Raw genomic sequence first — 24,067 nt, forward strand, 5'->3', positions numbered from 1 at the left:
TAATTAACGTCTCTGAATCGTAAGTGAAGGGCAACCCACATTCTGAGTGAATATGCCTTGTTTACACAGCTCCATTTGACAGCTGAGCAATTTTGTCAGACATCTCTTGGAACAGTAGGCTGTTATTAACACAAGGCCACAGACAGGGTACTATTGAAACCTTTTCCTATTTTCGACCAATTGGAGGTTTGTAGTTGATGTTTTCAGTTTATGATGGCCTACAATAAGATCGTATTCATAATTTCATACACATTGACTATAGTTTATAGCTTTGATAAACCATTGTTTAGTAATCCATGGTCCACAACACTCAAGTACCTAATTAGCCAACAGGTATTTTTCCTAGGCCTACAGAATTATTTTTCCTCAGACAAAACGTGTCCAGGGAAGAGACTTCAACAGCGCTGTAAATGTTGTAGACTTTGTACAGGTGGCTTGCTTGTTGCTATGATACTGCCACTTAGTGTCACTGCTGAGCAGTCACTGCCATGTATTTTTAGTTTTTCCCAATCCTTTATACACTGTGACCGAAAACATAAACAGTGTGATCAGATGTTCAAGCCAACATCCAAGAACCAGGAACCATTTCTGCAGAACTAAGCACACATTCTACTTGCTTCAACTCAATTTGCGATTCCAGTTAACTCATGTTGCAAAACACCAAACACCACCCAATTAACCAAATTGTTCACCCAGTTCTCCTTTCAGTCAAGAAAAAACAGGGCACACAACCAAGAGCAGAAAGGGGAAGAGGTCGGGGAAGCCAGAGGACAGGAAGGATTCAGGGCCTGAGGTCGCAGTGTTTTCTTTTCTCTCCCTTCATGTGTACTGTACAGTACAATACTGTAACTTTTTGTTGTTTGATGACACAAAAGGTATACGTGATGTATATGTATGTGATTCATTGGATTTTGAAGGCTGTGTGCAGGCACGTGCGCAGGTAAGGCCCAACCTGTTCAAGGCACATGCCCCTTTGCTACCTGTGCCCTTTCCAGTTGACAGGTGCCCGTCCGCCCTGGCGACGTACGTCACGCACACCGATGGGCATGCCTTGTCCGTATTCTTTCGCGCGCCACTCACTTCAATACATCGTTCGTCCGTTTGAGCCGACAACTCCGTCCACTTTTTCAGATTCAGTACATGCCCCTCGAAAGGTCTGTGCACGGTACTGGCTGTGTGTATAGATTTTAGGCCATGAATAAAATGTTCCCTATTTATGTAAGGTTTTGGAGATGCGACTTTCTATAATGGGCATTGTGTTAACCGTTGCGGGGTATTATTCAGAGCGTAGAATGTATTCAGTTGGGAGAAACTATCAAAAATAAACATCGACAGATGGCTTAGATGCACTAACGATTTAAGCAAACACACCTGCCTAATAAAGTAACTGTTCAAATAGTTATGGCACACTAAAAATGGGGGAACTATGTACAAAATGTGCTGCAGTTTTTAAATGGTTCATCCATTATGAATGAAATACATTCAAATGAACGGTCAGTCAGCCTGCACTCTAACATGACAGTCACTGTATCATTTCAAATCTAAAGGGCTGGAATACATAGTTCACTGTCAAAATAGTTTCGGAGGATACTGTACATTTGCTTTTACACATTGTGGTTACCATTCCTGAGCAAAATATGGGTCAGTGGGTAGAAGGGCAGGGCTGCCTTCTCGTTGCACCCTAGTGACTTTCTGCGGTAGGTTGGGTGCTTGCAAACACAATTGTGGTCGTCGAAAGGGGAATGTGTTCAGCTCAAGCATGCATATACCGTAAGACAAAGCTTCCTGGTTGAGCAATAGGATAGGAAGCAAAACAGCATAGCAACAGGATTCTGAGAGCACAGCAATGGATTTGATTATTAGTCAGCCATGTTACATGAGGCTGGGGAAGTGTCAACAGTCACCTGCCCATGGACTGCAGTAGCCCATCACTGGTGTAGAGCCCTCAAGGGTTCCCAAACAACGGTCATGGAACTCTGGGAGTTATACATGTACTGTATATATACACATACATAAATAGAGATGTCTTCTTCTGGCAATCACACAGACCTATAATGATATTCAAATCGATGCAAATGTATCTGAACTGTGGCTGGTATGGCACAAGGAATATGAACTTGGGTTGCAGTGTCACAATGCCCTACAAACGCACTGGGATAGCTCAGTTGCCTTCGATAACAAAGTGGTTAGAGTTAAAGCAGTGACAAACAGGTTGCTGTTAAGAATCCTTAAGCCAAGCAAACAGTTGTACCCTTAAACAAGGCACCTAACTACAACTCCTGTAAGTTGCTCAGGAGAGAAGTGAGCATCAGAAATATGAAAGTAAACATGCTGACATTAGCCTAAAAGATGTTTACCCTATAAAAGATGTTTAGCCTCAAAAAAAAGTAGACCTGCTACACCAGGTATGGCTACAAGGAGCAGAAACACAGGTAACGTCATTAACGAGGACAGTTTTGGCATCACATGCATTTCAGAGAATAAAGCTGATTTGTATTATATTCTACACTATAACAATGAGTGGACATTGTAATATTAGCTAGATAGTTCCTTCCACATAGAATTCAGCAGCGAAAGAAAGTTATTGCACCCACTGAATAAAACCAAACCAATTATTCAGTAGCATACAGATGAGACTGAAGATATACACAACTATAAACACAGGAGAGCAGTATATGACCAGTAAAATTTTCTGGTGAAGATCATTCCAGCAGCAAAGAGGACTAGCAGGGCAGACCCCTAAAAGAAATGAGCAAAAATGTACTTACATGAAACCATGCCTGGTCAACAAAAGTAGATTGAAGACTAAGCCAAACAGATTACAATTTGAAGGAGAGAAAAGGTAATCTGCCCACAGATAATGAAACAGAGGCCCAAAATCATTAAGTCACTCAGTTGCCAGATACTGCACCACACTTAAATGTAAAAGCACACATTAAGCGCAGTCTTGCAATATTGTTTAAGTCACTCTGGACAGGACATCATTCCTTGACAGTTCTCATCCTAACGTACTAGTTCAAGTTGAGACACTCCCTTTACTTCCTGCACTATAACAGACAACTTTAGATCTGGTCCAATGGTAGGGGTGGAGGAAAAAGAAAAACAGGAGTCTTACATTTAAACCAAAAACTTTATTGGAAAGTATAAACAAAAGCAATAGAGTAGGGTAGGTTTGATAAGTGTAGAGAATCCAGAATGTCCCAACATCAAATAATCTCCAAGGCAGGTGGTTTAGAGTCTCTTGACCAAGTTCAAATTAGTAGCCTTTTGTCAGCAGGGACAGCACAGCTCTGGTCAGACTCGGCATTTGGTAGATTCTTGGTCCCATGTTGTTTCCAGAAGCTAGGCCACAGCCATGGTGTTGTTTGAGGGGGCACTTTACTTGGACCTCTGCCTCATCTTTCGCCTCTTGCGCTTCAGTCTGCGCATACGCTTCTTTCTCCACTGGAAAACAGGAGACAATGTATAAAATCTGTTAAGTACTGACAAATCCACGCAACCTGGTCAGTTCACAAGCATGTTAGTGGCACCAAAAGCCTAACTCGGTAGTTCGTGTCACGCAACCCAAAATTGGCCGTCGTTAGTAAACGTGTTGTAGGTTAAACTACGCACATTGACCTAACAAAGCACATGTGAATTAAATGTTAACTACTAACTAATAACAGGAGTACTGTAATGCGCAATGTTCGGTACACTACGTTATACTGGCTAATGCTAGCAGATTTAGCTCACCAGCAGTATGTTACTGTTGGCAAACGCGTGGTTAAGGAAATAAAAATGCGTCTGGAGTCCGCTAAAGAAACCGTAGCTATACATTCTGACAATTTTAAAATATTTAGTGTAAAATGTTTAGGCCGCTTGTGATAATGCCTGTGTTTTTTAACAGGGTAAACTACCTACGTATTAACTTCATTCTCTCAGGCCTATTAGCTAGGACACAAGATACAAAGCGAACGTTCACGCAACCTAGCATTACAAAAACAAAGCCAAAAACTGATCAGAGTGTAAATAACTAACCTTGGCCCGCATGTCGTGGAGGGGTGTCTGTGACAAAGGGGAAGAAAAAGGTTGATGAGTTAGATGTCTTTTTACAAGAAAGGATTCTTTAGGATTCTCATTTGGAAAACGTTAGCTAGCATTCGTACACATACCTCAGCTAGAAGGCACCGTCTCCAAGAAGAACGTCACTAACCATCGAGGGGCTATTTATACAAATAGATGACATCATCATTGTTGGATGCTTATGAACTCTGGGAAATGGTGTTGTCATCAATAGCTAATGCAGCTCCGAGAACGGTCCTAAAAATAGATTGAACTAATTATGACTGATACTTTATTTGTATAATGTATGCAACTACAAAATGTATGTTCCACTATTGATTGTGATGGTGTATCATATTGTTGGGACTTAAAGGCTGTTCAATTCCACATATTTATTCTGTACAATATTTTTGATGATAAGGCATTCTCTTTTTCAATCTAGATTCAATCTACTCCTATTGGAGGAGGCTGTTCTACAGAGAGCAATGTCAGACATGTCACTGAAGAGATGGAGCTTTAGGAGTCAGTAAGCCCATCACAGACAAAAATAACAGGAGTGTGTTAGTGTGATGCCATCCCAACTCAGTCACAAGAGAGAAAAGAAGCAATTCCACTGAGGCGGAATGATGCCATCCCAACTCAGGAGGCCTAATTGGGGTCCTCGTCTGTTCTCTTTGATTAAATCGGTGCAGACCCACAAAAAATCTATAAGGCCTTCATATGTATGAAATGTTCCAGGAGGAAGGAAATTCAGGTTACCAGAAGATTTACACCAAAATCGTGGAAAAACTAAATAATATTTTTAACTTCTGCAACTGTAACTGCTTGTAAGCCAGCAACCAAGTTCCATGGCTGACACTAATAATATAATTGTGGAAAACTGTAATGGACACATTGATGACCCGTGACCCAATATAATCAAATGTGTATGGGCTCTTCTCAATTTAAACCCTTTGTGGTCTATCAGATGATTCTATTGCTAATGTCCATAGTCTCATCCAGAAGATCAAATCCGCCAGTTTCATTCCAACCCTGAGAAGGTTGTCAATGGACAACGCTTCAGAGCTCGTTCACCAGCTTTGCCTACACTTTTGATGAGCCCCAAGGGGCATGTCTTGGTCATGTCAAATGCCTCTCACAGGGTAGTGTATCAACCAACAGACGCGTCCAAGTCTGTAGTTGAGAAAAATACCAATTTTCTCTGCACAGTAATCCAGTGTAACACGATTCTCACTAGGTTGTTTTCTGTAATGTATGTAAATGAACTCTGCAATTCCCCGAACTGTCCACTACATGTCACTGGGCCGTATCGGTCCTGTTCAGAAGCAGTGGGGTTTTAAGGCCATACAGGATGCAGTTCATGACTTCATGGCTCGATTGAAGTCCATGATTTCTTTTTGTACTGTTATTTACCAAGTATGGTAAACACACATTCTTATTAACAGCCATGCTAGCACGCCCCGGCCTTCCACGAACAGCAAGTGATGATCCCTTAAAAGCCATCCTATAACCAGGGGCTGTCAGGTCAAGTATTTCTATTATCTTTACGTTTCAAAATTGAGGGTCTTTATTTGTATGCTGGTGACATGTATTGAGCGCAAAAACACAAACAAAACATCAGCCTACTTTTGTTTTATTAAAGTTTATTCCCAACCATGAAAAAAATGCAAATGTCCTCTTTGTAAGCCCTAAATAGAATGATAATCGAGGTTATTTTAACAGTTGTCAATACAGCCTATTGCCTCAGTGAGGGAGGTGTGGTTTCTGTATCCAATACAGGGGTTAGGTAGACTGCAGTCATAGCTGTCAAGTTAGTTCATATATTATACGGCCACATTTTTAAACCTTACGTTATTATAGTGGAATACCCAATGGATCTTATTCAGATACGTAAAGATGTTTACTTGAGTTGAGAAATTTCAGGCCAGTATGTAGACAAAATGTGAAATTCATCAATTATGCCGATTATTGAAAGGCTTCTGGAAATGGCCAATTGTATTGCAATTCTATTGCATTACAAAGGAGTATTTCACTCTTACAGGACAATCCACCCATACACATTTTTAATAGACCATGATACATTACTTTTATGAAAGCTAGTCCTTAACCCAGTAAGAAACATCTCCAGAAAGACCCCATGATCCCTGCCTCATATATTGACAAATAAAACCACAGAAGAGCTAGTGGTGTGGCAGTTGGTTAGTGAGTCCTTCGGTCAGATGCCTTACCAAAACAGAACAATTCAGTTATTGGATGCCAGCTTTGTGATGATTCTAAAAAATAGCCTCTGAAGCTGGGAACATTTGTTTTACAATAGAAAGTATCAGGTATTAAACAGTTATGGATGTGAACACAAAAGTTGTTTTTCATTGAGAACTGTGGCAGTGGTGGTACCAGAGAATTATGAACTGAACTACAGGTGCCATATAACACAACATAGGGTCATCTTTTCTGCGTATGGTGTGGACAGAGTAAGCCCCTTCCAGGGATCCCTGCTCTAAAATATTTTTAATATGCAGCCCCTGACAAGGAACAAGTAAATGGAAACAAACTTTGTGCAGTTATGGCAAATGCCGTCCGTTACAATAGGTAAGCTAGGTATGTCCCTAGGGAATTTGCTCATCTGAAAGTATTTGTGCCCTTGTTATTTGCCTTCATGGCTGTTTATATGATTGGTCATGAAATGCTCTTATGCAGGATTTATGGAGGGTTCACACAATTACCCATTAAATTCCCTAATAGACACACTGGCTTCCATTTCAAAGACACGAAAAGTTTTTAGACCCCAAACAAGGTTTTCCATCACAATTACTGGTGCATTAATGTCATACCCTCCACTGTCATGCTCTGCTTTCATACATCACTTTATTATTTACGGTTGGACTTTTCATTACAGGTCAAGGCTCAACGTCTGGATGGTTTAAACACGTCTCTCAGTCTACTCAGGAAAATGCCCTCGTTCTACTCAATACCCTTCACCGAGTCACTGCACCTAACGAGCACAGTGTTCACCATTCTGGGTAGAACAGTGAGAGTGAAATGGTTTGTGACGGTTGAGTTAGGACGTAACAGGTGGAATTTGAATTTAGGAGTGGGCAGCAACGACCCCAGTAGTCTGACATCAGATTACATTTGGATGTGTGTCACAAATGGCTATGCCACGCCGTGAGGCAGCGTCTCAGGACAGGATGGAAGGATTGACGTCTGTTCTGTTCTTTGGGTTGGTCAGTTGTCAGGTGTCTGTATTCTTGGAGACGACTGGGTCAGGGAGAGGTTTTAATCAGCAGCTTTGGTCTCCCCGACCTCTGCCGGTGCTGGTGCAGTTTCGACTTCCACGGTCTTTGAAGCCTTGTAGCAAGAAAAAAACAAAAAACTTTTGGTTGGAACTATTTAGAAAATCTGACATGCTGAGCTGGTGTACCATCAGGCTCTCCTGGAGTCTCATAACACTGTTTACTGTGTATTGTTATTATTTTTAAGAAATATTTTCTTTACATGGTAACCTACCTTCTTTTTCTTTTTCTTCTGAGTCTTGCGGCTCGCTGAGCTTTGGAGCAAAGCCTAAAAAAAACAAAAAAACAAAACAACATAGGTCGGTTTTTGAGAAAACAGTGTGTCCATCAGCTCGCTAAATCAAAACAACTGCAGTGAAAATGCCAAGTCGTTCAGCAACAACACGCCAGTCATTCAATTGCTCTCTCTCTCTTTTGGCTGCTCAGCGTATATCTGCCCTGACGCTCCGCTCACAGTGGCGAACGACATGTACCCCTCGTAGCTGTGAAGCCCCTGTGCAGCTCCTGGGTTCATTTACCTTGAGATCTGCGTCCTCCACTTCATGTTCGGACTTGTACAACTCTGGGTCATACAGTCCTGTAGTTATGCGCAGAGGTCCGTTAGCCATCAGCAGAACGGTGAACTTGAACTGGGCCACAAACTCACCTAGACAGAGACAAACGGGAGAGGAGTGCGTAAACGGAGTACAACATTATGCAAGGTGTATTTGCATTGTGGTGCTGGACTGAGGGCATGCGACGGGCGTGTCAGGTTGCCTTTTATGGCACTGACACGTTGCATATAAAAACAAGTTACAGCCCTATTCACACAGGTGTACTATTACCACGAAACATTTAGTAATTAGTCCTCCATGTTTATTATTCCTACTGGACTATTTCACCTCGAAACTATGAGTCAACTGTTAGGACGGGCTAGTTTAATCAGAGGACCTGGTGTTAGCCGATAAACAGTAAGTTTTTCCCAGTTACATTTTCAACATGTCTTTAAATGTTATGAAATGTCTGACAGGGAAGAGCTTAACACTATGGCCAATGCTTCACCTGACCTCCACCAGTGACAGCGTTCACTGAACAGAGCCGAAGCCTTTGACCGGTTCTAGCTCACCTTCTTTCTCGTGAAGAACGTTGAATGGTTGCAGCAGTTCGTGTTTGGCACACTCCACAACACCCAGTCTGGCCTTGGCCTCATCCTCAAACGCCCTGACGGAGAGAGGCGAGAAATCATTAGCCAGTTCATGTAAAAAAATAAATAAAAAAAAAATACAACCACATGAATAAAAAGGCGCGAGGAGGCATGTGGCCGACGAGGTTACCTGAGAGTGAAGGGCATGGCGTCGAAGCGTCTCTCCACCTCGCTGAAGAAAATCCTGGACGTCTTCATCTTCAGTCCGTACTGCTTGTCTGGGTCCCGCTTGTAAATGGTGGTCCTTTGGCCGGCGTCTTTCGCCTGCGGAGCACATCGGTAGCGGACATCGGGATTAGGAACAACGCAGCGAGGATTCCGGCCCAACAGGACGCAGAAGTTAAAAAGAACACGGCACTGCCACGGAGCTCAGCACTGCAAAAGCTGCCGTAACGTCCAAAATGGACGTCGATCAACTGAAAACATGGCTCCGCCCTCACCTTGCCTTCACCGGTGCTGATCAGCACGTCCACCGCGTACACCTCATGCACCTCAAACTCGGCCTTCTCATGGTCCTTCCTACGGACAGAGGAGGACGGGGTCATCGGTGACTCTAGTCAAGGCATCGCGTGTCCCCTCTATCAGGCGGACAGCAGGGTCGCAGACACAAAGGGAAAACAATAACTAACGAGTCTGAGTAGAGACATTAATGCCAGATGTCAGGGACTAGCGGAAAATGACCTCTGCTGGTCTGTGGGGTTCTGAATGATGGTTTTCTCTCCGTCAATCACGTGCTGCTTCAGCTGATGGGACAGCATCCCTGGAGAGGAGCAGAGAGAACACTGGGATGACATCACTGCGTACAGTCTCTTAGGTCAGCGTTAATCCAACCTCTTCATTCATATATTAGATGTATTCAGGGGAGCTAGTTCAGAGCTACAACACGTGTGAGTTGCTGCAGGCTTTCCAGGTTTGAGAATTAGGGGATCCCAGAAGGACAGCGTGTATTGTGGTTAGGTTGTCAGCATTGGCCTCATCTACATGGGCCGGAGGAGGTGAAATGACACGGCAGAGGAAGCACTCACCCTCAATGGCGGTACATTTGAATGACTTGGCAATCTTGTTCCAGGCTTCGGTGACCTGTGAGTTCTGAATGAGAGACAGACACATTGGAAATGTCAAGCAACCATTTTGCTGACGCTACTGGAATACCACTACAAAAAGGCGTCAACAATTCCTATCTAAAGCCTTGTTCAAACCTGTAACCGCTTTACTTTATTGGGTTTATTTAACCGGGACAATGAAAAACGACGACGGACATTTCCCTGGCACATTTCACCAGTCGGCTTGTCTCCAGCAGCACCCTGACCGTCCACCTACTTGATTTCCAGGCTTGACCAGTCTGAGGGCCGCCTCCGCGCAGAGATGGGCCGCTTTAATCACGTCGGCCTTACGTCCCGTCAGAGGGGTGTGCTGACCAAGGCAAAACAAAGGAGAGTGGAAAGGAAATGAGTACTTTTACTTCCTTCATATGTTGTGTCTAATTGGTCTGTGGAGCTGACCGATGAGGGCCGTCTGTTACCTTGGTCACACCAACCACAAAGCTGTGGGCCAGGTTCGAGATGAAGCCATCGACGTGCACACCCAGATCACTGCAGAGGCAAAAGCAACACTTGAGACACTTAACTCCACCATTGGACTGACCCAAGGGAAGGGAAGGGGAAGGGAAGCCCCCCCCCCCCCCCCCCCCCCCAGGTGGCCGCAATAGTTCCACACGGCCGGATATGGTTCCTACATTTTGACGAGGTCCCCGTCCTTCAGGATGACCTCAGGGTCGCTCTTCAGGGGAGAGAAGTGGCACACACAGTTGTTGACAGACACACTGGTGGGGAAGGCGATGCCTGAGGGAGACAATAAGACAAACTCTCTAGAAGCCACTTGACACATCCCGAGAACACGAGCACACGCAACGTCACAAAGCCAAACAGTGAGTCCACCAATCAGCTGAGAGACGTACCTTTTTTCTGGTCTTTCTCCTTCCTGAAGACCTTTCCAGTTTCCGTCGTGATGAAGGCATCTCCCATCTCACAGAGGCTCACTACGGTCACCCCTGCCCTGGCGGCCTCCACCACGGTCTTCATGGCCTCTGGAGTGGGGAGGAAGGAACACAGGATGGAAACATATGTGGTTAGAAAATACCTTTTTATTGTACGTTTTTAAATACATTTAAAAATGCTATTCTGCAGATTAAATCAGATATCCTACGTGCTACAGTAGAATTGACCGCACACCACTAGTTGCTTCAAACATATTTTGTAACCTTCAGTTTATCTCGTTTCAACGGAAGTGAATCAATTTGGCCAGCCGGTAAGATCATTTACTTATCAGTTTTGACTGGCCTAGCTCACCATTCTGTGGCCGTGACTCACATAGTAAGAATCAATCAAAACGATCTCTCTCCAGCCCAGTTTTTCATCAGATGGTGTACAGTACTTCATCCGCACGCGTATAATGCTAACTTAAATGTTATATGGGTGTGTCAGTTAGCCGAAACACTATCATCTCAACATTTCACAATTACAGTGTAATAAAGCTGCAGGCTTCACGGTTATGGGAATCACAACACATCATGGTCAGGTCTCTGCTGGGACTGATGGTGACTGGTGTCTCAGCAGGGTCACGCAGCCAGGTGAGACAAGTCTGCCATGGCGTTCAAATAAATGTTGCAATGTAACGATATTAGTGAATGGATGAGGGTTGTCACCTTCCATCACTTTACTGGCGGGGCAAACAGGGTTTCATCATCCATGACTTCATGGGGGGGGGGGGGGACGGACTGATGGTTCACAAATGGTTGCCATTTATGGAGCTTTATATACTATACAATGTTGCTCTAAACGTTCGCACAGTTGTGTAGACTTGTTTTGCGACTGTAAAACACTTAAGTGTTTATTTAATAATGATCTTGGTCCTAGGATGGTCCAGTGATACATGTACTGCAGCAGAGTAAACCTGATTCCAGCACACTCCTTGTTTGTCTCTCACCTGTCAATAAAGAATTAAACCCAATAATGGTTAAGCAATGGTTAAATTCAAAATAATTATGTTCTCAACTAGATTGATGACTGGGGTCCTTTTGGTTGTTCCAAGAAACGATCTATTAGGTCCAACTGATCATATTAAATTGTGCAGAAATGCAATAAATAAGCTAACAAAAAATGTGTGGACAGGACCCGAAAAAATCTGATCTTGATGCCGAGAAGAAAATAAGGCTACAGACAGGCTATAAAGTTATTGCAATACTGTAAACGCGGATCTGTGGCAATGCATTGTAACTAAGCAGACATATGTTAATGACCCTCTTGACTATACAATAAGTGACAATCCACCCTGGTTTAATCGATGAAAAAAACGCTCCGGTGATTGATCACCTGTCATTCAGATGACAGTTAAAGATGATTGACAGAATGCACGAGCAACAGATGGGATTTGCGATTACTGTAACATTAACAAGATGTGCTAGCTGCGTACTTCAGCTAATTGCTAACTAGCAAGTTGGCTACCGAACTACTGTAGCTATTTAGATGAAATAACTAATGGTCAATCGGGTTAATAAAAACGTAAAAATCGTACAACTTGATAATACATTATTAATGACTTATTCAAAGGTAGCTACTTTGCTAACCAGCACTGACAACTGCACAGGCAGAGAAGATTAGCCAAGCTAGCACACTAGTTTCTCAGCTACTGTACCTATCATCTTTTTAGCCACATTACCTAACTAGTAGTTCTGTAACTACATGCAAAGTTTAGCGTTAGTATCATAGTAATGCCTGATAGTTCATGCCTACAGCATTTCGACGCTGACAGTAGTTATTGCCCTTTCAATTTTTAGATAGCGATAAATCAATCAGTGATACGCGAGCTAACTTGTTAGCTAGCTAGCAACACAGCACATGGCTGCATTGTGATAGCTAAACCAGCTAGCGTTAGCACATGTGTCATGTCATTAGATTAGGTAGCTTACAATCAGTGGGACCCTGTCACGTTTATACTCTTCAATCGTTTCCTACCCAAATGTACATCGTTATATTTACTTACGGTTGGCAATATCGGCCCCCATTTTGTATTTAGTGACCACCAAGTCATCGGCGATGGTCTGCTCTTGTGGGTCGTCGTCTCCAGACATCTTTTCGGTGGCTCTTTCGCACTCAAGTAACTTTTTCCCGGGTGTCAGTTCCAGACTCGACCACGCCGCCTGTTTTGCTCTCCTCCTCCGCAGCTCTCGCTCAGGCCCAAAACGCTCGAGATCCCTCCTACTAGATGGCGACGTAGGCGCACTCAGTGCGCTGAGCGCCAAATTGAATTGGCTCGTCACTGCACTAACTAAACGGCCTTGTTCGAGAGCATCAAAACCATTGTCGTCGACTAATCTACAAATAATGCCTATATACAACTGATTATTATTTATAATAATATGATAAAAACAATAACATCGTAGAAGATTACTTGGTCAGCCAACATATTACCTAGCAATGTCGATCCTCTCAAACAAGGCCAATTAACCTTTATCAGTAGGTTGCTGGAAAGTTTTCAGACCTCTTCACTTTCTCTACATTTTGTTGTATTATAAACCAAATTCATAATGGATAAAAATAGTTGTTTTTGTGCTAAACGATTAATCATTGCCCCAGTCACTCCGGATCTGTTTTTCTTCAGGGACCTCTGTATTTTGCTCTGTTTTGTAATCCTGACCAGGTGCCAATGAGAAGTATCCCCATAGCATGATGTTCCCACCATCATACTTCACCATAGGGATGGCATTACCCAGCTGCCTTGTTTTTGCCAGATGAAGAGCTTGGAAATTCAGGGCTAATAATTCGATTTTGGTGTCATCAGACCTGAAAATCTTTCCCCTCATGGTCTCAGAGGCCTTGAAGCTCCATTCAGACGGACAGGTGGAATGCCATTTTCCTTCTATTCAGGAGTGGCTTCTGTCTATCCACTCTACCATAAAAGCCTGAATGAATTGGGAAGGGGGGTATTAGATGAACACAGGGAAGGGAGGAGTTAGAAGAAAAGGGAAAGGAGGTGTTAAATGAATAGGAAAGATAGGAGTTAGATGGGGGCACAGTGGGCGGCCAGTAGTCTTGAATGCTGTAGGACACCAGTCCATGAATTGGAGGGACTTGCATGTCTTGATGTGGGCGACGGCGGCATTGACGTCTTTGGGTAAGACGCTGCTGCAGTACAGAAGGCAGCAGACCATGTACTTGCTGCGCCTGGGATCGTACTTCAACCATCTGTTAAGCAGCCGTTGATGATCTCCCATGATTGGAGAGTTGTGACCAGGGGATGTGGATACGGGTGTAAGGGACCAGGTTGGTCTGGAACTCAGTCAGGTCCAAATTGACGGCACCGTCGAAGCGCAGCGAGGCAGTGATCGAGGAATCAACCTGGGTAATGAGGTGGTTCAGGTTGGAATAAGATTTGACCAACGTGTGGAATGCTTACAGAGTGCTGCAGAGATGGCCTTCTGGTTATAAACACAGGATGTTGCTTGGATCATGGGATGGTGAAGATGTCTGAGCGTGGGGTGTGGCGAATTTAGGAATATAGAACCGATATCAAACAGATAACAAATGGATGGATGATGTGTGCCCATCTGCCCTAACAATGCAGTGATTGGCGGGCAATGCGCGCCTATTGGTAGCGGACAAAAGCTAAAAGGTAACTTTCAGTCTCGTCATGTGGTACTGAGACTACAACACACAGGGCTGCTGCACCCCAAGCACCCACACGTCCCACAGCTATGCTTCTGGCAAGGTCTCCCATCGCTGCAGAGAAACTCTGAAGCTCTGTTAGACTGGTCATTAGGTTCTTGGTCACCTCCCTGAAAAACTACCTTCTTGCCTTCTTACTTAGTTTGACCGGAAGGCACACTAGGAAGAGTCTCGGTGGTTCCAAACATCTTCCATTTCACTATGACGGAGCCCACTATTTTCCTGCGAACTTTTTTATAAACTTTACCAGATATATGCCTTCACACAGTTCTGTCTAGGGGGTCAACGAAGAGGTCCTTGGACTTCAGGACTTGGTTTTTGCTCTGACATTGGAAGTGTGGGGCCTCAAATAGACAGGTGCCTTTCTTAATCCAAACAGTCCAATCAATTGAATTTGCCATAGGTGGACTTCAATCAAATTCTCAATGATGATCAACACAAGATGCATCTGAGCTCAATTTGAAGTGTCATGGCGTTCTGAGTACTTTTATTTTCAATAAATTGGCACAAACTTTCCTAAACATGTTTTTGCTTTGACATTATGGTGTATTGTGTGTTGATCAATTATACATTTGGTCTATAACACAATAACTTTTTGGAGAAAGTAAAGGGGTCTGTATACTTTCTGGAGCCACCTATATATTGTTTTGGTATTGTTCAGTAAGATGTAATGTCTCTTTAAATGCTTCTACACACACACACACACACACACACACCATCTCAATATATTTTTTTATTTTATGACAGCAACTTACCTTATTTTACAAGAAAATGTATACACACATTTGTACCACAAAATCTCAAAGAATACTTCATAATGAGTAAAATGCCTTTATATTACATGGCACCAGCTAACCTTTACAGTGGTAAACATCGGCTTCACCAGGAAGTGGAATGTCTTGAATTGCAAACACTGACGTTTCATGCCACCTTGATGTGTGTGTACAATGGCCCTTTGTATCTACTTTATGGGTCCTTAGTGCTTAGAGTATCAATGCTTTGTGTTACTTTCCCGTGTCCTATTTGCCTTGTGCACGTTTTCCTGTTCCATCTGTCTTTGATTAATACAGAGCTGCCTACTTGGTTGCATTTCTTACACTGACACGTTACTATAAACCTTAAAGATGACGTCATCGCTACATAGGACATATATTTCTTAAGGTTTTAGTTGGAATGATTTCAATGAGAACATGCAGTGCACTAAGATTACAAACAAGCCTTTCAACGTTCTGATAAAATCCTACTACATTGTGGTTGTGCAGCCCTGGAGACGGTCACATGATTACATTTCTTGCAGTGATTGCTTTGTCGTGGTTGTTGTCATCGTCTCCTCAGTCCACATCGTTATGTGCGCAGGGCGTCTGACTTGAGGAACTGTCTGCTGTGCCAGTAGTCAGGGTTGTCAAACGATTTGTTGTTGCCTGGCTCTCCCACTCCTGCGCCAGAGCATACTTTGATGTACTCCCCAATCCCCAGCCCAGCACACCTGCTTCCCCTGATCCCGTCCTCAGCTGAGGTGGCCCTGTCTCTCCCTGGGGCTGGGAGGTTCTGGTAGTCTGCCTGTTGGTCCGCTTGCCTGGAGCCCCCTGTAAAGCCATACATCTCCTCATACTCAGCCTCCACTTGACTGTCTACCACAGCTGTGGAGGTGTCTGGCCCGGGGCTGGGCTTGGGGCTGAGGCTGGGCCTGGGGCTGGGGCTGAGGCTGGGGCTGAGGCTGGGTTTGGGGCTGAGGCTGGGTTTGGGGCTGAGGCCGGTTTTTCGGCTGGGCTTGGGGCTAAGGCTGGGCTTGGGCAGGAGGCTGGGTTTGGGGCGGATGCTTGGCTTGGGGCATTCTCTTAGGAGTCTATGTTGGTTATTAGTATACTGGCAAACATCGCCCTCCTCGTCTCCGCCAACTTTTCTCTCACCATCCCCCGCAAATGCCAGAGTGTTTTCATCTTCTCTCTCTCCTTCTGCTGCCCCTGCACACCTTAAGTCAGCTACTCTGCTTTCTCTCCTCTCCCAGATGGGTCTCTGTCTGTCTGCTGTCTTGGTGGTGCTCTGCAGATCCATGAATTCATACTCCACGGCTCCCGGTGAGGCCACTCTACTCTCAGTCCTCTCTTCCAGAAGCTGCATCCTCTCTTCCTCTGCTTCTCCGTTCACAGCAATATAAGGGCCCTCTTCTGAACCCTGGCTTCCACCGGAGCTGGTTGCAGTGCCTAACCGAGACACCTGTGAGGTCCCACACACTGTGTTGTCGCCCTCTAGTGGCGAGGGTCCTGTATTGTTGGTTACAGGCAGTGAAGGAGAAGATTTCTTTCTCCGTCCCACGGCTGAAGGCCTGTTAATCTGTGCAGAGGTGCTTCTGGGAGAGTGGGGCCGAGGGGCTGGTGGTTTGGTCATTAGCTCATAGTCCTCTGCTTGGTCCGGGGTCGTGGCCAACGATGACAGAGGATTGTTGGAGCTCCTCGGGTGGGAGGTTCTGGAAGGTTGGCGAGACAGCAGGGAATCTGCCATAGAAAGGAGGAAAGGGTGTATTAGTTATTGAAGATGGTGGGATTTCTACAGATCATATAGATCCAGCGAGCTGTAGTTTAATTGAATCAAATGTTATTCAGAAGTGACTCATTTCAGTGCCTGGAATCCCTCACCTCTCTCTGGAGTACCTGATGCCCCCGGCAACACATAGCCATAGTGATCTTGCTCCTCGTCATCTCCTGTCTCTGGTGCATTGAAGGTCTGGCGATCCGAGACTGGGGACATGTTCCTCTGTAGCATGAGGATGGAGGGGTGGTGGGTACTGCTGCTGCTCATCCTACCAGCTCTGGAAGGCTGTCTGTGCAAGCTGCCACTGAATGACACTCCCTCACTCAGCTCAGTGTCCAGGACACTCCCCCTGCTCTCCGAACCCTCCGACAGCGTCCGGGCGGTGTTCAGGCGAGACCGCTGGGAGAGGTAAGCAGCAACAACATTGTGAGAAGAAGCAGAGATGAATCAAACATTTACATTTTATCTCTCGGAACCTTCCAGAGCAGTTCTTTCTTTTTGGCAGTGTTAAGTAGTAATACTAATTGCTTTTCAAATCACCTTTGGTACCTACAGAAAGTGACTTGTGTGAGTGCTAACTGACAGTTTAAGGAGGAAGTCTCGTGTGAGGGCAGTGATGTCTGGCAGTTTACGCAAAGGGTTTGTGGTAATATCCGGATTTCCATGTGTGATGTGTTCTGGTGTCTGACCTGACAGTGATCTCCAGGGCCCGGGGTCATGGGGAGGTACGCTGGTCCAGCCTGAGAGGTGGCACTGGTGCTCTGAGAGGTCAAAGAGAGAAAAAGCAAGAGCTCAAAGTTTGCACTTCTAAGATGAGGAAGTTGAGGAAAGCTAAGTCACATGTACCCACTAGGAGCTTATTTACCCGATATGAACTAATCCTGGAGCGAGACAGAGCCTTTGATGGGGACAACTGGAGAGGAGGAGTGTCCAGACTGTCCTCAAAGCCCTCCTCATCCTGGTCCTCCAGCCCTGTCTCCAACTTGGCCAGCGCTGATTCCCGTTGGTGTGATTCTTCTGGGCCGTCCTCCCTGTCCTATGGGGGAAAACATTTATGTTTATTTGTTTTACATTTTTACTTTATTTGACCAGGAAATGCTAATTGACATTAGAAATCTATTTTTCAAAAACCCAAGTCATTATCTAAGAATGACAAAAAGACAACATAAAACAGATCTAAATACTCTAATAAAAAACCCACATAATTCACAATCATAAACACAGTTAATTGAAAACATTGAACAGGCCAATCAATCAATGATTTAAAAACACCAAGGGGGACAAGTTGTTCCAATTTAAACTATTTTGTAAGGCGTTCCATGCCGATAGGGAAGAGTACATGAAAGCCTAATTCCTAATTTGTTCTGGTCTTTTGGGAAAGTTAGCAGGATAGAGACTTGCAAACGAGAGAGAACTAAGAAGGTAGCAAACTCTGACGGCTTTGTAATTAAGTTGTTGAATATGCTATTTAAAAGGTCATCATCAATTACATTACCAAGATATTTATATGAAGTTACTTACTCTATTTCATTGCCCTGACAAGTAATAATACGTGGTTTATTACTTGCTTTGGAGAACACGATTTATTTGGTTTTGTCTGCATTGACAACAAGCTTCAATTCTTCAAGGTGTTGAACAGCATTAAAACTATTTACAAGTCCGGAAAAGCTTATGCGAAGGTCGAGGCACAATAATAAAGTAACAGTGTCATCAGTATAAAAGTGAAGTTGGGTGTTTCATACATGTTTGTCTAGATTACTCATATAAATACTGAACATGATGGGACAGAGTACCGAGCCCTGGGGCACACCATTCAAGACAGACAGTTCATTAGATGGGAACCCATTAAATTGAGTGCACTAATAAAGACTTCTGACTCAGATCATCAGAGGGGTGGGACTAATCTCTTTTGGACAGACTGTATAAACATAAACAATAAGATAGATCTGTGAGATGAGCAGCATTTGTTTCAGTACTTCACACAAATTCATCTCTGAGTTATTTTATTTAGAAAGATCAGCGACACTGCTACATTGCTAATTCCGGTTTCTATCTCAACTGAGCATTTGACCAATTACACAAGACTTTGCTTCTTCATTACCCTATGGGTGGTGGACCTCGAACCTTCTCATCCAATAGGTTTTGAGAAGGAGATGAGGGTAGTGGAGAGGTAAGAGGAAGTAAGCGATATGCGATATGGATTTCCCCAGAAACGCAGATATGAAAGCAATGTTTTGCAATCTTTTCCTCACATTGATAACAAGGTAGCGAGGCGGGTCTCTTGCCATGCGAATGAAGTCACCGGCCAATTCTGAGAATGTAGGTCGGATGTTCTCGTCTATCATCCAGCCTGGTAAAAGAGAAATCAAAGTATTTACAGTGTTTTTTGTAATTTCAACGTGACACAACGCAACCTTGCTCGCGTTGAAAACATTGCTAATAAAACTGGTTTTATTAGTTGACATACAAACTGGTTTTATTTCCCTCATCCCAGGGCAGTTTTGTAGTTTATTCAATGTGCGTTTGGTTCAAATTACATTTAAACCTGGTCTCTGGGTCGTCCACCAACGTTCTGACTGCTGCCTTTTCAGCAGTTCTACATGGAATTAATTTGGCACCTCATTCGCTAAGTACTCACAGAAGGCAAATGCTATTTATGTCTGAGCTGTCACTCACACTTGACCATGACCATGTAGACATCTATAGTGCAGATGTGGGGTTGGGCGAGGCGCTCTCCCTTCTCCAGTAGACTAGGCACGTCCTGAGGCTGCAGAGAGGAATAGGGCTCCGCCCCAAATGACATCATTTCCCACACTGTCACTCCTGCGGAGGACAAGTCAGGATGATAAAGGTATTAAACACAAAACACACGGACAGACAGAAGTAGATACACAAATATACAGACCAACAGCAAAGGCTTCAGTAACCATGGGGTGATTAAAAGCTGAATCTATCTATGTCTCGTGAGATTTACTCACTCTAATTTTAATTGGTGTGACTGTACTGATAGTGGTAGATAAAATAAAGGCAGAAAGAATACAAAAAATAAATGCTGAGTTGACATACAATTACATAGAATGGGTGGTGGGCATATAATCTTTTTCCCCTAGTCATTTTAATTTCTTGATTTCCAGTTACTGTTCTAGTATCACATATGTATGCTTGGTCCTCGATTTGTCATGTCTGTTAATATCTCCATTGGTTTCACCTGTTTTTCCTCCACACCTGTTTGTAATTAGTTTCTCTACTTACTTCCATTCAGCATTCAGTTTCTTTGTGAGGTACTGTTTATAATTCGTTTCTCTACTTACTTCCATTCAACATTGTTTCTTCGTGAGGTACTGTTTGTAATTAGTTTCTCTACTTACTTCCATTCAACATTCAGTTTCTTTGTGGTACTGTTTGTATGTGCAACTCTACGGAGCCTTTTTCTCTATGAGTATTTACCAGTGTAACTAACAGTTGCTTTCCAGTTAGTATTTTGACCTCACACCTGCCTTATTCCTTTTGTGCCTTTGCTCCCGACTCTTCTGAGCTTCCTGAGTACCGACCTTTTGCTTGCCCTGTGTTTGTGGATTTTTGGATTGCGTTCTTATTAAACTTCATAGCGCTCTGCGCTTGGTTCTACTTCCTTTGTCCGTGTATTCATGAAATATCCTATAACACATATTTACAGCTGTGCAGATTTACAGATCTGGTACACACAGTTACACCCCCCCAGAAAATAGATCTTGAGTGTAGTATAGAGCAGCTAGTTGACAGCGTGGCGGTGGCTTGAGTTAGTTGTCTAGTTAGTCTCTTTGTGACAGGTGGCTGAGGGCCACAGCATGGGAAAAGAAACTGCCCAGAAATGCTTTGGTTGACCTCTACTGCGTGACCTCCGCATGTCGGACGATCATTTCAGAACAGGGTTTGGCCGAGAAGGGAGGGTCTCACCAACGGTCACGTCATCAACTTGATTATTATTCTAATTATATAGACTGACAGACGGAGGGATGGAGCAGTGGACAGTCAGACATGACGTACATATTTCTGAACATGTGGTCTCACCGTAACTCCAGACATCACTCTGATGAGTATATCTTCTGAACAGGACACTCTCCAGGGCCATCCACTTTATGTTGATGGGAGTCTGGAATGAACAGACAAATGGAAATGGAAGCTCATTTTGTCTGTTTATAGTGGACAACGACTTGCGAAATATAATGTTTCGTCTACACATCGCAGTATTTCAGAAACAGCCTACAGGCAACCAGACCATAAACATACCTCTATTGTTTTTGTTTTCAGAAAGCTGAGAATGTTTTTCTATAACTCAACACTGTTGCATTTACGACATGTCCTGTCATCACCATATTAGGCTACAGTATTCAGTTCTCCCATGGTCATGGTCGGAGTACCTTGTTGCTGTCACTGTAGACGTATTTCTTGTCATCAGGATAAAGCAGGTCAGCCACGCCGTAGTCAGAAATCTGAACCAGATAGTCACTCTTCAGCATCACGTTCCTCGCGGCCAGGTTCCTGTGTACCATACAGTGCTCCTCTAGGTAGTACATGCCCTAAAGACAAAGACACGAGAGGTCATCCGCTGACCCCCGAGTCTCATTCACACCCGTCGGACAGAGAGGTCACCCAGAGACCCGTGTCTCATTCACACCCGTCGGACAGAGAGGTCACCCAGAGACCCGTGTCTCATTCACACCCGTCGGACAGAGAGGTCACCCAGAGACCCGTGTCTCATTCACACCCGTCGGACAGAGAGGTCACCCAGAGACCCGTGTCTCATTCACACCCGTCGGACAGAGAGGTCACCCAGAGACCCGTGTCTCATTCACACCCGTCGGACAGAGAGGTCACCCAGAGACCCGTGTCTCATTCACACCCGTCGGACAGAGAGGTCACCCAGAGACCCGTGTCTCATTCACACCCGTCGGACAGAGAGGTCACCCAGAGACCCGTGTCTCATTCACACCCGTCGGACAGAGAGGTCACCCAGAGACCCGTGTCTCATTCACACCCGTCGGACAGAGAGGTCACCCAGAGACCCGTGTCTCATTCACACCCGTCGGACAGAGAAGTCACCCAGAGACCCGTGTCTCATTCACACCCGTCGGACAGTGAATCTACTAGTGACTACATTATAATGTCCCCAAGTAAGAGAACCCTTCTCGAAAACGCACTGAATGTATCTGGTTCCAGGTAGAACCTTTTAATGAGCGGGGTTCTGGATACATTGAGGTGAAAAGGTGTGGGAAACCTAGAACAGTTCTACTCTTTAGTTACGGTGTGACCATACCTTGGCAATTTGCACACACCAGTTGAGGAGTCTTTTGGGGTCCAGGCTGTGTTTGTGCTGCCTGAGGTGGTCCAGTAAGGAGCCCTGGCCGCTGAACTGGGTGACCAGCTGGAGGCTGTCCCCGGGGCAGATACCTAGCAACCGGACAATGTAAGGGTGGTCCAGACGACCCATAGACAACATGTGCTGTGAAAGAGGACAGAGAGAATGAGGGTGGGGGGGCAGTGGGTCAGACAGGCGCTCCAACATGTCACGAGACTCTGGCCGAGCTGAAGACCAGGCCCAGAAACGTAACCCTACCTGGATTACACAAATAGATTTGGTGACTGAAGACTTTACTGGATCCCGTCCAGAAATAAAAATAGTCACTGGCTAAATGGTGTATTATCATATTTTTGTATTTTGTTCAGTATTCAATCCCCAGAAGGTTTGCAACAGCAAGGTTTCTAAGATGGTGCACAGTACAGCAGCATACATCTACACCGTTGTTGTTGGACCGGATTGCGATATTAGTGGAGGAAATGCTAAGAGAGTTTCGAGTTAAAGCATCTTTAACAGGGTTCGATTCTTACATCGGTGATCTCATTGAAGGTCTGTCTGCCCGTGCGATCCTGGATGGTCTTGATGGCCACAGGGATTTTTACGGAGTCTCCTTCAGGGATCCAGACGCCTTTGTGGACGGAGCCAAACGCTCCAGATCCCAGGGCCTTGACCTTTTTCAGCTCCGGAGCCCTCAGGATCCGAGCGTGAACTTTGGCTCCTTTCTCTCCCGGCTCCAGGGGATCAAAGCTCTTTTGACAACACACACAGAGAGACACGCACGTCTGGATCTGTCTTTTGGATGTGCTCAACACGTCCAAGAACTCTGCAGACTTCATCTCTACCAGAACGTTAGACTTTGAATCGCAGCGAAATATGTACATGCTTTGTATATACCACAAGCCAGTAGTAATATAAATCATCTGGCTTACAGAAAAGGGGTTTTTATTACTGATAATGATATTAGCAAAACGTCTGCGATAAGTGGATCATTTTCGGTCTTCTCACCTCAGCACTCTCCAGATACCTGCGCATGGCTCTCTTCCTGCGGATTGCCAGGCCGCGGTGGTACAGCAAGCCCAACACAAACACCACCAGGGCCATGATGAGGCCCGCCGGCACTCCCAAAGCTATCCCTGTTATCTGAGGGCTATGGGGGAACAACGAGTCACGTAATGTCTGATGTGTATCTGACGGGTGGGTGTGAGTGTCTGTGTGTGTGTGTGCTTGTGTGATCCAGGTCTATTTGCTCATGTGGGGACCCTACAAAGTAGGGTTTTTCGTTACGGGTAGATTTGGTTTAGGGTTCATGTTTAGGTTATTGAGGTTGAGGTTACATTAAGGGTTTGGCTTAGGGCTAGGAAATACAGAACATTAATTTCTGGGTTTGGTTTAGGTCTCTGGTCCCCACAAGAATAGACAAACAACTGTGTGTGAGTCTGTTGGTGTGTTTGTGTGTGTGTGTGTATTCACATAACCACCAGCAGGGGGAGTCTCTCACCTAGTGGAGTGTCTCGTGTTGTCAATACAGTCACTCAACCCTGGACCCGAACACCTGCAACAAGAGCCACAGTGTCACAGCACATGAACACGTGCAGAGCCACGTGTTTTCTCTCTCTCTCACACACACACACACACACACACACACACACACAAACCCAAAGTCACAGACACAGAAACACACACAGACAAAGCCACACACTGACCCCTGTGTGCAGTTGACATGGCACGGCTGACAGTAGCCATCTTTGTTGGGGTATTTGAAGATAAACTGCCTCCCTTCTCCAATCACCCCGCTGGGGCAGGACGGGACGCAGTGGGGGCCGTCCCTCAGACTGACACACGCCACACACTCATCAGATCCCTGAGAAACGGGGAATGGTGTTAAAAAAAGAAATATTGTACACTTTCTGTGTGTAAGAAATGATTTGATGTTCAGCAAAAAACAAGAAGTAAAAGA

General features: G+C 44.7%; 2 protein-coding genes and 1 long non-coding RNA gene across 5 annotated transcripts in view; all 3 read right to left on the reverse strand.

The window, feature by feature from the left end:
• Positions 1-3,116: 3,116 nt before the first annotated feature.
• On the reverse strand, positions 3,117-4,231 carry LOC105008043. Its single transcript, XR_827604.3, has 3 exons — positions 4,152-4,231; positions 4,018-4,044; positions 3,117-3,444 (listed from the first exon to the last, which is right to left on the reverse strand). It is a non-coding gene; the product is annotated as an uncharacterized LOC105008043 (long non-coding RNA).
• A 1,432-nt stretch (positions 4,232-5,663) lies between these two features.
• Positions 5,664-12,796, reverse strand: pa2g4b (proliferation-associated 2G4, b). The gene is made up of 13 exons (XM_010867234.5): positions 12,559-12,796; positions 10,475-10,603; positions 10,253-10,358; positions 10,040-10,109; positions 9,838-9,930; positions 9,543-9,606; positions 9,199-9,277; positions 8,958-9,036; positions 8,648-8,781; positions 8,440-8,534; positions 7,853-7,980; positions 7,549-7,602; positions 5,664-7,389 (listed from the first exon to the last, which is right to left on the reverse strand). The coding sequence occupies exons 1-13, from the start codon at positions 12,644-12,646 to the stop codon at positions 7,318-7,320; spliced, it is 1,191 nt and encodes a 396-aa protein (XP_010865536.2). The 5' UTR covers positions 12,647-12,796; the 3' UTR covers positions 5,664-7,317.
• Positions 12,797-15,055: 2,259 nt separating this feature from the next.
• erbb3b (erb-b2 receptor tyrosine kinase 3b) overlaps positions 15,056-24,067 on the reverse strand; it is a 29,994-nt gene continuing 20,982 nt past the window's right edge. For all 3 annotated transcript variants that reach the window (XM_013136488.3, XM_020051964.2, XM_013136487.3), the window contains 13 exons: positions 23,814-23,971; positions 23,609-23,662; positions 23,116-23,257; positions 22,641-22,859; positions 22,069-22,254; positions 21,173-21,331; positions 20,823-20,904; positions 19,449-19,595; positions 19,025-19,122; positions 17,638-17,808; positions 17,462-17,533; positions 16,877-17,171; positions 15,056-16,735 (listed from right to left, as the gene is read on the reverse strand). In XM_013136488.3, coding sequence (XP_012991942.2) covers positions 15,585-16,735; positions 16,877-17,171; positions 17,462-17,533; positions 17,638-17,808; positions 19,025-19,122; positions 19,449-19,595; positions 20,823-20,904; positions 21,173-21,331; positions 22,069-22,254; positions 22,641-22,859; positions 23,116-23,257; positions 23,609-23,662; positions 23,814-23,971 — 2,934 coding nt within the window. In that variant the 3' untranslated portion in view covers positions 15,056-15,584. The remainder of the gene's footprint in view (positions 16,736-16,876; positions 17,172-17,461; positions 17,534-17,637; positions 17,809-19,024; positions 19,123-19,448; positions 19,596-20,822; positions 20,905-21,172; positions 21,332-22,068; positions 22,255-22,640; positions 22,860-23,115; positions 23,258-23,608; positions 23,663-23,813; positions 23,972-24,067) is intronic.

The sequence above is a fragment of the Esox lucius genome, chromosome 12, assembly GCF_011004845.1.
Source record: "Esox lucius isolate fEsoLuc1 chromosome 12, fEsoLuc1.pri, whole genome shotgun sequence".
Taxonomy (NCBI): domain Eukaryota; kingdom Metazoa; phylum Chordata; class Actinopteri; order Esociformes; family Esocidae; genus Esox; species Esox lucius.

Coding starts and splice junctions, on each gene's coding strand:
- pa2g4b (XM_010867234.5), bottom strand. CDS start 12,646: ATGTCTGGAGACGACGACCCACAAGAGCAGACCATCGCCGATGACTTG. Junction 10,604..12,558: donor GGGGGCCGATATTGCCAACC/GTAAGTAAATAT, acceptor TCCCCACTCCAG/AGGCCATGAAGACCGTGGTG. Junction 7,603..7,852: donor TGGAGGACGCAGATCTCAAG/GTAAATGAACCC, acceptor TGTTTTTTTTAG/GCTTTGCTCCAAAGCTCAGC.